The sequence below is a fragment of the Heloderma suspectum genome, chromosome 1 (genome assembly GCF_057233095.1).
Source record: "Heloderma suspectum isolate Gila_16-S chromosome 1, 16-S_ref, whole genome shotgun sequence".
Classification (NCBI taxonomy): Eukaryota; Metazoa; Chordata; class Lepidosauria; order Squamata; family Helodermatidae; genus Heloderma; species Heloderma suspectum.
In genome coordinates this window covers 377,069,556-377,084,308 of record NC_139458.1, presented here as the reverse complement: position 1 = coordinate 377,084,308, position 14,753 = coordinate 377,069,556, and the positions used below count along the sequence as shown (strand labels likewise).

Sequence of the window (14,753 nt, the reverse complement as noted above, 5' to 3'; positions counted from 1 at the left end):
TGTGCATATACATGCATCTACATACATGCTGAAAGTAGTAGATATTTAATTTCAAATCTAATATTGATTTGTTCCATATTTACTTTCAAAAGTACATGCCATAACATAAGAAATGCTTCAATTACAAAATTGAATCGAACATGAATGCAAACAGTGTATGAGTATCTATTTAGAAAATATATTCCTTTAATAATATTTTGCACACCCATAAACAGTATTTCACTGTGATAATACTCACGTAAAATACATGAAGAAAAAATGGTGGCAATGCAGTTACAGCCATTTGTTCAGATAATGAGCATAATCAAGTCATGAACTTTTAAATTTAAATTCAGGTATGGATTCAGGTATGAATGCAGTTGGGCTTATGAAACTACCTTTTGTAGTCTCACCCAGCATGCACTCTCTCCCAATGAATCCACAATCAGATCTTGTAAAATGTATATGGAATCAAGGAGTTATAAAAAATAAAACAAAATTAAGCCCCTTGTTCCTCTTGCTCATTATTTTCTTCATATGCTCTCTTTATGTACTGAAGTCGGGAAGTTTAAAGTAACTCCATAAACTACCAGTGCAGAATATCCCACTCAGACGAGACAAAAATCTATCTATGGTTAAATGCCAAGTAAAGCAATAGCTGAAAGAACACTTCTCTTTACTCAAATGTTCATAGCTGTAAAATTAGGCAGAGAATGTTGCCATGACTACCTCAGTCTTGCAGCAAGTTAGGAATAAAAAGAATGTAGCTGTGTGCTCCAGTCACTTCCTTGGCCCTTTTTGCTTAGTCAACTGACCCCTAAAACTTAACAGAAGTATTAGCAGTATGTCAAATCAAAAGAGCCCTCTCACACCATACTCCTATTTGCCTCAGCAGTGGTTTCAACGAAGTACGAGATTTTGATGAGGAGGAAAATAGCAGATTCCTCACTCATTTCTGACTATTGGCCATGCTTCCTAGAAAGTGGCCAAACATCCTAGAAAGACTAACCCTCTCTTCTTAAATGGTCTCTTGTCCCCAATTTTTCAAGCTGCTACTTTTAACTTGCACTATAAAACTACAATGGACAGTAACTGGACTCCTGCCTGCTTGTTATAACCCCAAACAAGGCAGAGTAAACTACACACACCCAATACACTTCAAAACCCTCTCACATAAAGTGAGGTTGCAGGAAGGCCATTTGAAACAGAGTACAGCATTGGGATCAAAACCCAGTGACATGCATTCAAACCCAGATCCTAGGTATAATAAACACACATAATGATCCAGGTGCTGTTGTGATTCAAGAAAAAATAGCTTGGACTGATGTTTGTGTTGACCTTTTTGCTAAGGAGGATGGGTGTATGTAGACTATGAAACAGAGTGTACATGGTAAGAAAAAAATATTATGGCATTTGTAATAAATTGGATTCAACAGTCAGTGATAGATTAGCAGCAACTGGGAGAGAATCTGAAAAGCTTTATGCTGGCTGCTTTACAATAAGATCCATCTTAAATGCAGACAGTTTTACTCTCCTTTCCTTTTTTGGCAAACGATAACTGCAAAACTGGCTTTACTATTGCATCTTCCTTTGAAAGAAATAAAATGAGACACACAGATGGAAAGCAAGGTAGGCCTTATAATACAATATAGAACATAGAATAGTACCTGGACATGATGGACAACACTGTCCTGGATGTATGGTAGGATTGCCACAATTGGGTACAGAGCAGGTGATCAAAGCACACATCTCCCGGCCATTATGACAGTAACATTCACGGCAGCCATCATGCCAACTTTCCTCATTTTCATGACGGTGGCCATCCACTGACAAGCAAGAACCTGCCTTAGCTGGTGGCATTATAGAGGCTGGTAACTCTGTATGTGATCAAAAATGCAATGCCTTAGTATGATGGTATTATCAAATAACATTAATCTTCCTGTGTATTTATTTTAGCAGCTTAGCAATATAATTAGAGTGAAAGGCATTTTATATACTCTAGCATAGGCAGCACAGATTTCTAATATGCTTCCAACACCAAAAGCCTTGGGCAGAGATAAGAAGCCCTAGAAAAAGATTGGTAGGTGCGTGTGTGCAGAATCAGTCCTTCTGCCTCTCCAATTTTTAGGGGAAAAATTCCAGTGGAAAGAAATGGAATTTTCTGGGGGGGTGGGGGAGGAGAAGAAATCAGTCTATGAAATATTTTCTCTTTTTGAATGGTGAAATGCTTTTTAACACAATACAAAGATTTTTATGTAGGACAATCTACAGCATTAGAGAAAGGTAATTCCTTTGTAGACTGTAGATATACAATACAAGATACATTTCTGCATCTAGAGGGTGCTGTCATCTTCATAAGAGAAGGAAAGAAGTCCCTTAACTTTTCGACTTTTATTTTTTCCTGTGTCTTGGTTAGCAAAAACGTAGATAACATAAGGTGCTTAGATAAGATACAGAGCAGCAGTCTGCAGCTCTCTCTCTTACTATTGGGTACTCTTGTAACTTTCCTCGTACAAAACTAAGACATTTATACTTCTGAGGTTATGATCCTATGTGCACTTGTATGGGAGTTAAGCTCCACTGAACAGAGTGGTGTTACTTCTGAGAATATGATTGCTCTGTAAATATCATAAATGTATTTTATGTTGTTAAAGCAGTAAAATTAGTTTATCTTAGATAAGAAAGTATGCATATATTTTAATCCCCCCATGTTTATTTTCCCCCCTGAATACCCCTTACCCATGGAGGGGAATATTTCTCATGGCTTTAAACATTTCTGGAAATGTTACATCTCTAGCCCTGGGGCACATGGAAATAACATTTAATAATTAATGGGCACAAACCATAAGAACTAGATATCGGTGGGATTATCTTCTCATAATAGATATGTGGGAAGAATATTCAAACTGGCTGTTAATTCTCTTTCTCCCCACCAAGAGTCCCGTTCATGATGAACAATGCTATCTTTTAGAGTTTATGGGGGAACCATCCCACTAATAGTGATCATATCTGAAAGTCTCCATTTCCTAAGTGATTTTGGGTATCTCACTTTGAAAACCAACTCCTCATAGTCTCTTTTCCTCCTGCTTATCATTTACTTAGTCAGCAGCATGCTATGTAGGGTTGTGGAGACCACTGCTTCCCAAATTACACTTAGGACAGATAGAGCTAAACACATCTTAGAGACCCTGATTCAGTGATTTCTTGCAGGTGTGGAAGTGCTAATGCTCAGATGAAGTGATCCTATCCAGAAGGGCTTCCCTGTTCATTTCAATGGAAGATGAAGATCCAGGTGTGCATGTAAATTAGATCCTTCCACTGAAATGAACATGAAAACCCATGTATGCCAGAGCTACAAACGATGCACCGGATGAGGATGCATGTTTTGTTCTTTCTTTGTAAATTTATGAGTTGCTTTTTGGCTCAAATAGGTCCCCCAAGAGGACTTACAGTTAAAAGTTGCAACAATTTTTTAAAAATTCAATTAAAAAATATAGAAAAAAAATATGTGCACCTATATACCCAGTTTGCGTGTCACAACAATTCCTTAACTCAGGAATTGTTGGAACTGAGCATCAGTGAGTGAGCATGCTGCTTCCTCTGCATTTGTTGCTTCTGCTTTCAATTGTGGAAATTGTGATGTCCAAACCTGGAATCCTGGGTTGTTTAGAGGTTAAACAACTCAAAGTTAACCCAACCATCACCCACAGTCTATTGCTGGGTTAACCCTGGGTTGTTTAACCCCTAAACAATCCAGAGTTCTGGGTTCAGTTGTCTCAATAACAACCGAGAAAAGAAGTGTTCCTGGGTTGTTGACTGAAAGCGGAAGTGATGAGTCTGCAGGAGGCAGCATGCTTACTTGCTAAAGCTTGGCCCTGAGTACTCCTCGGTTAAGTAACCCAGGAATTGTTGTAACATGTTAACCGGGTCAATATGGACTATGGCATTGTATACACTTTTTAGAAAAAGAGGATACTATACAGTTATTTTTCTATACTAAATTCTTTCTTATTTTATTCAACTTGCCTATGCAAGTTTGTTCTTCTGAACTGGGGCTAGATGGAGTTTGTTCTCAAGTTTCTTCATTACATCCATTAACATAAACTGTGAAATAGATTCAAGGAGTTGTGCCTACCTGTACATTTGCAGCTAAGACATCCTTGATTATTTTTCTGGAAGCCCATTGGACAGATCTTACCACATGAAAGTTCTGGGCACTTCTTACAGCGACAGATTTCACATCCATGCTTGTTCTTCCTAAATGTTTAAAATTACTTGTGAAAGATTTGATTTTTTTTAAAGTTTGAACATTTCTAATCAATACAAAACCTTTTTTCTGATAAATAAAGTTGACAAGCACAGAAAGTTGACAAATACAGAAAGTTACTTAATTACAATTCTGTACCCAGAACAACAACAAAAAATCATGGATCTGTACTTTGTTCATGTGACTGGCAGCAATTCCCTATTTAATATCACCACCCTCACATAAGAACAGCTGTTTTGGTGTGAAGAGAAGTACATAAGCACATAGACCATGGGTAGTATCCAATTGAGGCCTTGCAGGCAAGCTGAGCCCTGCTGGCACCATACTGCACGTGCCCAGCCCCGCTGGTCCTGGTCTGCATGCGGCCCCTACTGTGTGTGGCTGCGATGTAGCACTTCCGGGGGCAAGCCCCGAAATGAGAAAAAACACTTGTTTCTGGAAGAGGCAGGCTACATCGTGGCTGCTTGTGGACTGGGGCCGGTGGAGCTGGGTGTATGCAAATGGGGGCCGGCCATGTTTGTACCCAAATGGATACTACCCCATGATTCTTGGAAAAGAATATTTGCAAAAGCAAATCTAAAAGGCTGAAAGGCACATGATGGTAACAACGTTTCTCAAATTAGAACTGTTCTTTATCCAATAAACAGCTGACCTCCTATATTCCTAAAAAGTGTTTTCACAACTTTCACTTGGACCACAAATGTCAAAATCAATAAAAAGGGGCTGGGTTATGTGCAAAAGGATAACAGCTATTCTAGAAAGTTGAGGAATGTCTAATTTCTGCAGCAATCCAATATGGAAATGCTTTAAAACCTTTCCCTTCTGAAGTACATCATTAACATCCCAACTTTTCAAATTGGACTATAATGTGGAAAGGAGTTTAAAGAAAATCCATTGCATTGATTCCCGATCCTATTGCTCACATCCAAAACACTATTTATATTTATTTATTACTGTATTCTCTGGGCATCTCAACAACAAATGCAACATTAAAATAAAATATAAAACAAGAAAAACTACTAAAACTAAAACACATTTTAAACTGAGAGGCCCAAGCTGTACATTATTTAAAAGGCACATAACGGTAAGCTCAAAGAAGCCAAGCTCTTCCCTCCCTTCATTTTTCAACATTCCATATCTCAGCTGTCTCAAGTTTAGATCCTTTCCCTTCTCTTGTCTAGACTAAGTGGAGGCAGCCCATAGAAAATAATGGAGAAATTTATCATTGTGATTTTAGTCTATTGTGACTGAAGAGGAGCATGTTCCCTTCTGCTGGTCCCATCAAATAGAAGAGTAATTCTAGAATGTTATTGTCTCTATGGTTTCAAAATTCATAAATACTGGAAGCTTATACAGCTGTTTTAGAGGCTGAATTTTAAATTTTTGTTTTAATTTACAAACTATACTTTACACTGACCAAGTAAGTTCCCCCAAATATGAAACTGTTACTTTTTTTTGGGTAGTCCTATTTCATTTCTGAATTGACAGACACTTGACCACCCAAGCTTCTTATTAGAGGGAATGATATTCTACACATATCCAAGAACATTAAATGAGTGTTTACTTTAAAAACAAAAGTAAAAATGAGAGTGCGTTGCCTCAGGCTGCAACAGCATAAAAACATATGCTTAAAAACACATATTCATCTTGTGATAAATTTGTCATTACTGTCTTCCTTTTAATGAAGTAATTAATGGTGCATATTTAAAGGATAACTGTATTCCATATGCATGCTAGTCTGCTTAAAAATGCAGAACAAAACTCTCCAGCATCCCTACTTCAAATGGATATTGCTAACCAGATCAACAAGTCCAACTTAATCAAGAACACCAGAGTTGGTGGCTGGAAAAAGTAAGACGAAACAGGTCAGCCTTGCAACACCCAGAATAGTGATCACCACAAACATGAGCCTCTCAGTGTGGGATTGGGGGTGGGGCACCTGTTGGACATAGTAGCTCTGGGTATGTGGGTCAAGTGGTTTGGGCTCTGTGCTGCCAACCTAGCATTATAGGTCTATCAAGGGTCAACATGTACTTGATCACACATACATCACTTTGAAGGCATATACCTAAACAAATAGAGTTGGACCTGGTCACAATCTCTTCATTGGGAAGTGCTCATAAATCCATCAGTGGTACACTGCTTCCAGCTGGAACCTTAACTGTGTGCTGAATGCCCTTTTGGCCCATCCCTTTGAGCCTATGTCTACAGTCCCAATCAGAGAGATCACAATAAAGGCAATATTTTGTGGTTGTCATGTCAGACAGAAAATTATCCAAGATGGGTGCACTGTCTACCCAGAACTTTGCATAGTTCATAAAGATAAGATGACCTCAGCACGGACCCTTCATTCATGCCAAAATTAACTTCTATAGCAGGGGTGGGCAACTGCAGGAGATCTGGGGGGCATTTTTACTGTCCGGATCCCCTCATAGGCTGCATCCCCTCCACAGGCACACAATTTTTTTTTTAAAAAAGCAAAAATGGTGTTGGAGCTATGGAGCACTAAAAGGGTAAAAATTAACTTTCAAACAAACTAATTTTGACCCTTTCGGAGCTCTGTACCCACTACGGATGCCACCTCCAGTCAATTTTTTGACTGCATTTGGAGAGCAGCAGGGGGCAGTGGGGCCTGTATGTGGCTTGTGTGCTGCCCACCCCTGTTCTACAGGTCTTCAAGCATTCTGCCCTATACCTGTACATACACAGCAGAAGGTACAGCAGAGACTGGACATATGAAAGGCTCTTGTTTCTATCTAGATAGGACAGTGGCTACTAGACTTTGATTGTTTCATTTCAGGAGGCTACACTGGGAAAGAATGTCTCTATATCAACTCTTTCTAGGGGGCTTTGGACGTGTATTGGCGAGGTGTATAAAATCTTGAGCAACCCACCACCACCACATCACGGTATATTCTGTAAGGCAAGAGCGGGGAACCTTTTCTTGGCCCAAGGCTGGATTGCTATTCGGAAACCTCTCAAGTGCCACATGCTAGCTGGTGGCACGGCTACCCTACTCATTCACACCTCATTCACAGATAAACACACCACAATGGGGTGAAGATCAGGCCCTCTCTGCTACTCAGCGGATTGATGTGGCTCAGCTAAGGAGTGGAAAGGACCTGATACTCATCCCCATTGTAGCATGCCGTGCGAGAAGGCTTAAAACAGAGAATCCCCATCTCTGCTTTAAAGGGAGCACCCATCTTATCGATATTCTGGAGCAGGACTCATCTTGAAGACATTGGAAGTGGGGTCACTTGGGCATCTGTCCATGTGTTTAAACACCACTATAAAATAAATGTTCAGGTATCAGATGACACAGCCTTTGGTAGAAAGTCAGAGATAACAGGAGTTTTCCTACTGTAATATCCTGTTTTAGGGAGAGCAAGGGAGCATTCAACTCACCTCTCTTTCACTTAAAGATGATATGGACTTCTTCTGGATGATAAGTCACATGTGGGGAAAGTAGTTAGAAATTCCTGCGATATTCCTTTCTACTTCTTTATCCATATGTTTCTTGGATGAATAGTTACCTAGAATTCAGCTATGTTGGCATTTGGATTGTTAACATGCTTTATCTTTTGGAGGAAGTTCCTGCTCTTACCAGACGGGCCTGGAAGAGCAGGAGCTCATCCTTGGTGAAAGAGTCATGTTGCAAGCCAGCCCTAATTACCGTTATTAGGAAGGGCAATCCCAAAGGATCTTGAAAGCACTTCTTACTCTCCCCGAACAGGGAATTTATAGTAAGACAGTTTCTGTTTTTTAACCTGCGGTTAACATTTAGTAGAATAATTTCTAAACTAAATATATTTAATGCTTTAAAAACTCAGTGCCTATACGTTACAGAAAACTATAAACTCTGCCATGCCTCAAAAGCAAATACATTTTAGAAAACTGGCCAACTAAGGGCCAAACCAGATGAGAAATACATGAGTGCATTTCCAACTTTTTGAACTTTTAAAGAAAGCAGCAGCTACTTCCCACCCCTGTCTGGATCAGAACTACAGCGCATGGGGGGGCGGGTAATCTCCCCCTGTGTTTTCACAATAAAAATTGTGAAAAAAACTCCTGCCCAGAGAGCTTCAGCTATTGGGCAGTATAGAAATGAAATAAATAAATAAATACATAAAATCAACCCCCTCCTCAAAGGTGCTTTTTGTGTTTGCAGGGCAAAAAGCACATTTGAGAGGGGTGTGTGTGTATGTATTTCCACTGGGAAAATGACATCTGGGAAAAGGTTAAACCCCCTTCCACCTGCAGTCTCTACGTGGAGCTTTTTTTAATGTTCAAGGTGACAGCAATGCAACCATGCCTTTCTCATCTTCGGGCACATTCCTATGTATGTTTAGAGGGAAAAAAGTTGTACAATTCCCAGCATTCCCCAGCTAGTCTTGCTGAATATTCACTAGTCTAGAAAGGTTAATGATTTCTTTTTTAGCACTGGCTAGGCCTTAGCTCATATTTTTAGTCCCATTCTGAAAAGATCCATTTCAGTCAAACTTCCATTCAGATTTTCGGATTAAAAACTGCTTTGATGGCCCTGATAGACACTCTGTGTTTGGAGAGGGACAGGGAACTTTAGCCTTTTTAATTCTCCTATAACTCTCTCAGTAGGATTGGACATCATCGGCCACCAAGATTCTTCTGAGTCATCTAAGCAGGCTTGGAGTTCCAGACTGTGTCTTTTTTCTGTTCCACTCTTTCCTACCTGGGCAGTTCCAGAAGGTGATGTTGGGAGACAGTAGTTGCTTTTATCTTCTCCTCAGGAACAGACTACATGTGATTCTTTTTTCATCTAATATGCAGGTTTTTAAAAATGTAAATTGTATCAGTGGGAGTGGGTGTGTGCTGATAATTAATAGGATCAAAGCAGGTGTGGAGGCGGAATTTAACCCTTTGCTCAACTCCTACAGTCCTGGGGAAACTCTCTTCTGAAGATAGCATTTGCATCGCAAGGAAATCCCTCCTTGGCACAAGCGTTTCTTCTTACATCTGAATTGAGTCTATATACTCTGTTCGCTACAGAAGTGATTTAACAGGTTCATTGTAAACAGCCGCAAACTGGATACAAAGAACTTGGGCTTAGGAGTCAAATGTATTTCGTTACCTCAATGAAATTTACTATGTGACTTATTTAGTGAAACTAAATTTGAGTACATAAACTTTTATATACACTATTATTTCTAACATAAAGTGACTTCCCACTCTATTACAAGTATTCTAAGTACTTAAAATAGGATGATAACAACAACAACTACTAAGCAGGCAGACTGCATCTGCCTCTTTAACAGAAGAAGCCGCTCTACACACGAGGGAGGCATGTGTGGAACTGCCCCCTCTGCTAAACTGTACGAGGTAGTCTTAATTGGTTAAAGAAATGCCACATGTTCTTTGGAGACTCCAAATTTATAGCCAGTTTTGTGGATAAAATCAATTATATAAACAGAAAAATGTTTTAGTTTGCTAGTCACAGTGTAGCTTCTATGTCTATAAAAGCAAATCAAAACAGATTACAGCTAAAAGGTAAAATAAGCATTGCAACCATATTTAAAGGGTTTCCCAGGTGTTGACATCAAAGAACAACACCACTCACAGTCAGATACAGTATGTGAAGGCCCAGAAAAAAAGGGGGAAATCAGAACACCCCCACCCCCCGTTTTTTTTCCAAGGACCATTTTTGTTTTTTCTGAAAAATTGGAAAAAAAATTATCAGCTTTAGATTATGAAGTATTTTCTTTTAGAATTTAAGATACGGTGTTTCTATATTGTTACCCAGCCTTTACTCCCCCCAAACACTTTTATAGAAAGACTAGAGATATAACATGTCTGGAAATAATGAAGCCATGGGAATTGTTTTAAATCTTCTCTGTAAGATTCCCAGGATAGTTATTCCTCTCTTTTCTTATGTCCATTCCAAAACTAAGTATTGCTTATTTTTCAGTTTTTCCCAAAATTTCCTTTTTTTTAACGAAACCCCCAGAAAAGAACATTTTTCCCCCACGGCTTCAAAATTTCTGGAAATTTTACATCTCTGCTCACAATATGATATATTAATTGTATGATAATCCTCATATTTGCTTTTAAAGCTAGGATTGCCACTGAAGAAATCAAAACCTAAGTTTTTAAGTCAATGGCTGCATTCAAATGATCTTCCAAAGCTTTCTAAACCATGGTTTAGGAAGCCTTGGATGACAGTCCAAATGTGGCTGACAAATGCTACAGACTATGCTAAATATGCACTTGTCATCGATACATACAATTTATCTGTTAGGAAGCTATGTTTTTATCTGCTTCCCTTTATTTGCAATTAGTCAGAATTACCCAATGAATCATGCATATGGGTTTAATACTGGATAGCAGTTAAAAAACAACAACACTTTAGTAATGCATTTATTGTTATATCTATCTATCTATCTTCAAGTGGCGGATCTAATCAAAGTGTGGGTGGGGCAACATTCAGCCAACCAAACCCCCAGAAAAACCCAGCAGGCAACCAGCAGCAGTGTCCTCCTTACCACCACTTTCAGTCTCTCCCCATTCTGTCTCCCTGACTGATTCTGCTAACTATTGCTGGAGTAGCGAACCCTGTGGGCAGCAGGAGCACAATTTTTCCAAAGGACTGGGTGATCTCTGAAATGATCCCCCAAAGTGGGCAGGAAATGCTCCCCCAAGCTGCAAGCCTTATTGTTCCCCCAGCTAATCAGAGAACAACGCATTCTTCCCAATGGATTGGTAGAATGGGCACTGCCCAGTGTGCTAATCCCTAGGAATGAGTTGCCTCGTCTTCGCTGACCCAATCACAATTGTTCTGGGCATGGCTGGCTGGCTCCAGCACCTTGGAAAAGCCACAAAGTCTGTTCAGTTGAGCACACTGAGTGACAGGGGGCTAAAGGCAAGGGAGAAAGATGATGAGGTAACAGCAACAGAAGCAGCAGCACCGCTCTTAGTTTTGCAGGCAAGGCACAGGACCTAGGCGAGGGGTGATTACTTTTGTTGGCGTTGCCAAGAGTGGGAAATCATGCATGCTTGCAGTTGGGGGTTGGGGAGGAAGAAGAGAAGGTGGATGATCTTGGGGAGGGAGGAGAGAGATTCCTTTTGTGTGCACCCATCTTCTGTCCTCAGCAGCTAATTGGAGGCCAACAAAGCATGCACGCTTGGACAGATTTGGCAAAAAGAAAAAAAGAGAGATTGAGACTGGGATTAACTAAAATCAGATCTAGACAGAGACAGACCAACAACTGATGACAGAGATGGAGGTGGTGGTGGAGGGTTTGAAAACTTTATCTCTAGGCTTTGATTCTCTACTGGCTGCAGTGGCTGCTCACAATTCATGAGGCAGGATGCAGGCTTCAGAACTGTTTTTTTTTTAAACGAACAATGATAGGTTGGGGAAGGAGAGCACAGGGGAAAGAGGGGAGAGGTTGTTGTTGTTCAGTCGTTAAGTCGTGTCCAACTCTTCGTGACCCCATGGACCATAGCATGCCAAGCCTTCCTATCCTGCGCTCTCTCCCGGAGCGTGCTCAAGTTCATATTCATTGCATCGGTGATGCTATCTAGCCATTTCATCCTCTGCCCTTCTCCTTTTGCCTTCAATCTTTCCCAGCATCAGGGTCTTTTCCAGTGAGAGGGGAGAGGTAGTCAACTTCAAATCTGAAGAAACCTCTCTCCTACTAACAGAGTCCATATGTAGCATGTAAAGCTGCAACTCCCCCCACCCCCTTCACCTTCAAACAATTCCTATGAAACAGCAGCAGAAGCAGCTGCTCATACTCTCTCCCATAGGGGACTGGTGGTCATTTAGGAAGCCCTCTGTCAGAACCTAGAACTGAGGGGGTGCAGAGGAAGAGGCTGTAAAGCTTGCTTCAACAATGTCAGGAGGGGATGACAGAGCTCTCTACGAGCACCGTGCGCAGTAAACATGCAAGAGCGGCAAGGGTCAGCACTTGGTAGCTCCCATTAAAGTACCCCTTTTTGCCTGCTGCAGCTGCTGTAACGTAAACTTGGCAGCTGCAGCCTGCTTTGGGCTGGCTGCTGTTTCTAGACTAGGGGACAAGCTTGAGTTTGTAAAGAAGAGGCAAAGTCAATTCCCAGAGGAACAGACCTAGGATGTCTACCATTGTGATGACTTCCTAAAAAGGGGAGGTGGCTTCAGCACTTGTTTGCATGTTTAAGCCATAGGGGTTGCCTAAGCTCTTCCATATCATGTCATTCCTGCATGGTAAAACTTCTTCCTCTCTTCATGGTACACCAGACATTAAACGGCCCACAACCTGTGTTCCTCTGAACTTTAGGATGCCACTATTTTCTCCTCCCTCAAGATGCTGTGCTTTTGATGGCTGCATGATGAGCAAAAGGCTCATATGTGTGCTGCCCCTCTCAAGTTCCTGCATGTTTCATGGGGGTGTGTGTGTGTGTTATAGTATCTTATGGGCTAGTCCCATAGTGATAAAGATTGTGAGCTGGGAAATCTTCACTTCAAAGTAGGCTGCCCAGATGCAAAAGAAGACAGGGCTCCTGCACCTTTACTAATTGTGTCTAAGAAATCCTGCTGAAATTACTTCTTCCACAAATCTGTTAAAGATGCAGGATCCCTATCCTCTTTTGCATCTGGCAACCCTGATTTAAAAGGTGCAAACTCAGTAGGTTGTTTTGGATGAGCAACTGTTATCTGAGCTCCATCCACAATATGCCAATAACAATACTGGCTTACCTTACAGGGTTGTTTGGATTACTGAGGTAATGCGGGTGAAATATTCTGAGTGCTTAAAATATGCTATATATGTATTGTTTAGAGAATGTTTGAGTGATAAAGAATCTAAGCTAACCACTGAGAAGTTACATTAGATGACCTTCAGGTTCTCTTACATCCTTCTAAGTGTTATCCTTAATAGTTCCACTAGAAGGGCTTCAGGATTTCTGTTATCAGTATGATCCCATCAACATTATTTCCTTATTGTGTGTGATTCTGGTTTTTTTCATGAAGTATTTCAGGGAAGATATTCATTGGTTTGTTCCCCCCAAAAGATGCCTTGGACTCAGGAACTTGGTCAAGTTAGCCTTTTAGCCTCAGTTAAAGGGATTCTTAGAGACCTGCAGATTCTAAGTAGTGGTTCTGTGTTGCGGTAACCTCTGCCTATTATCCCTAGCTCCACCTCTTGCTATGCCTACTATTAACTCTAATTATCACCCCTGGCTCTGCTTGCCTTTGGCTCTACGTATTAGCTGCTCTGCTCCACAAGTCAAAACTGGTGCCAGCTGCCACTGATAGTTTCCTATATAAGAGCTTTAGCTATTGGGTGGTATAGAAATGTAATAAATAAATAAAAGCAATTTAGGAAATACTAACACAACACATTCCCCTTAATGTAACTGGAATCAAAGTGTAATCTCTTGTTCAGCCTTCATACAATTTGGTTCTCTAACAAAGGAAAGCCACTAAATTTTAGAACTGGACATTATATAAATCAAGAAAAGACTCATTCTTTTCATTAGCGGCAGTGCAATCTAATATTATCCATTCTAATTCTGAGATGCTTTTACAAGGAGAGACAAAAATTCCTTTGAAACCGTTTAATAGTTTCACACATACAACTTACAAAATATATTCAAACATACACCTCTAGAAATTGTATTATAATACATTTCCTAAGTAACTATTCTCCTTCCTTTATATAACATCCTTTAGGCACAATCCTATGGTCTGTCCCCTTGCTGCTCAGAAGCCCCCAAACTTAGTGCCTGAAGGACTACTTTCTTCCTCATTAACTTACGTGATCGTTAAGATATTCTTCAGAGGCACTTCCCTGCAGGTTTGGTAGGTAGCTCCCACAACAAGGGCCCTTTTTGTGGAGGTGCCCAAACTACGGAACTCCCTCCCCAGTCATGTTTACCAGACACTTCATTATCTTTAGGCACCTGGTAAAGACCATCCTCCCCTTCATGGATCACTGTCTTGTTGTGGCGAAGGGGCTTGTGTAACTCAGTGAAGCCATAAGCTATGCCGTGCAGGGCCACCCAAGACGGACAGGTCATGGCGGAGAGTTCTGACAAAATGAGGTCCACTGGAGAAGGAAATGGCAACCCACTCCAGTATTCTTGCCAAGAAAACCCCATGGAACGTATCACAAGGCTAAAAGAGATGATGCTGGAAGATGAGCCCCTCAGGTCGGAAGGTGTCCAATATACTACTGGGGAAGAGCAGAGGGAATTTCCAAGTAGCACCAGAAAGAGTGAAGTGGCTGGGCCAAAGCCGAAAGGACACTCAGCTGCGGATGTGTCTGGTGGTGAACAGAAAGTCCGATGCTGTAAAGAACAATATTGTTTAGGAACCTGGAATGTAAGATCAATGAATCAAGGTAAGCTAGAGGTGGTCAAACATGAGATGGCAAGATTGAACATCGACATCTTGGGAATCAGCGAACTCAAATGGACAAGCATGGGCAAATTTAATTCAGGTGCCCATTATATCTACTACTGTGGGCAAGAATCCCTTAGAAGAAATGGA

At 40.7% G+C, this 14,753-nt stretch overlaps 1 protein-coding gene across 4 annotated transcripts in view; it reads right to left on the bottom strand.

Annotated features, from left to right (window-relative positions):
• The window catches only part of CRIM1 (cysteine rich transmembrane BMP regulator 1), a 241,057-nt gene that overhangs the window by 25,705 nt on the left and 200,599 nt on the right, over nt 1–14,753 (bottom strand). For all 4 annotated transcript variants that reach the window (XM_084828321.1, XM_084828318.1, XM_084828317.1 and 1 more), the window contains 2 exons: nt 4,115–4,236; nt 1,647–1,856 (listed from right to left, as the gene is read on the bottom strand). In XM_084828321.1, coding sequence (XP_084684447.1) covers nt 1,647–1,856; nt 4,115–4,236 — 332 coding nt within the window. The remainder of the gene's footprint in view (nt 1–1,646; nt 1,857–4,114; nt 4,237–14,753) is intronic.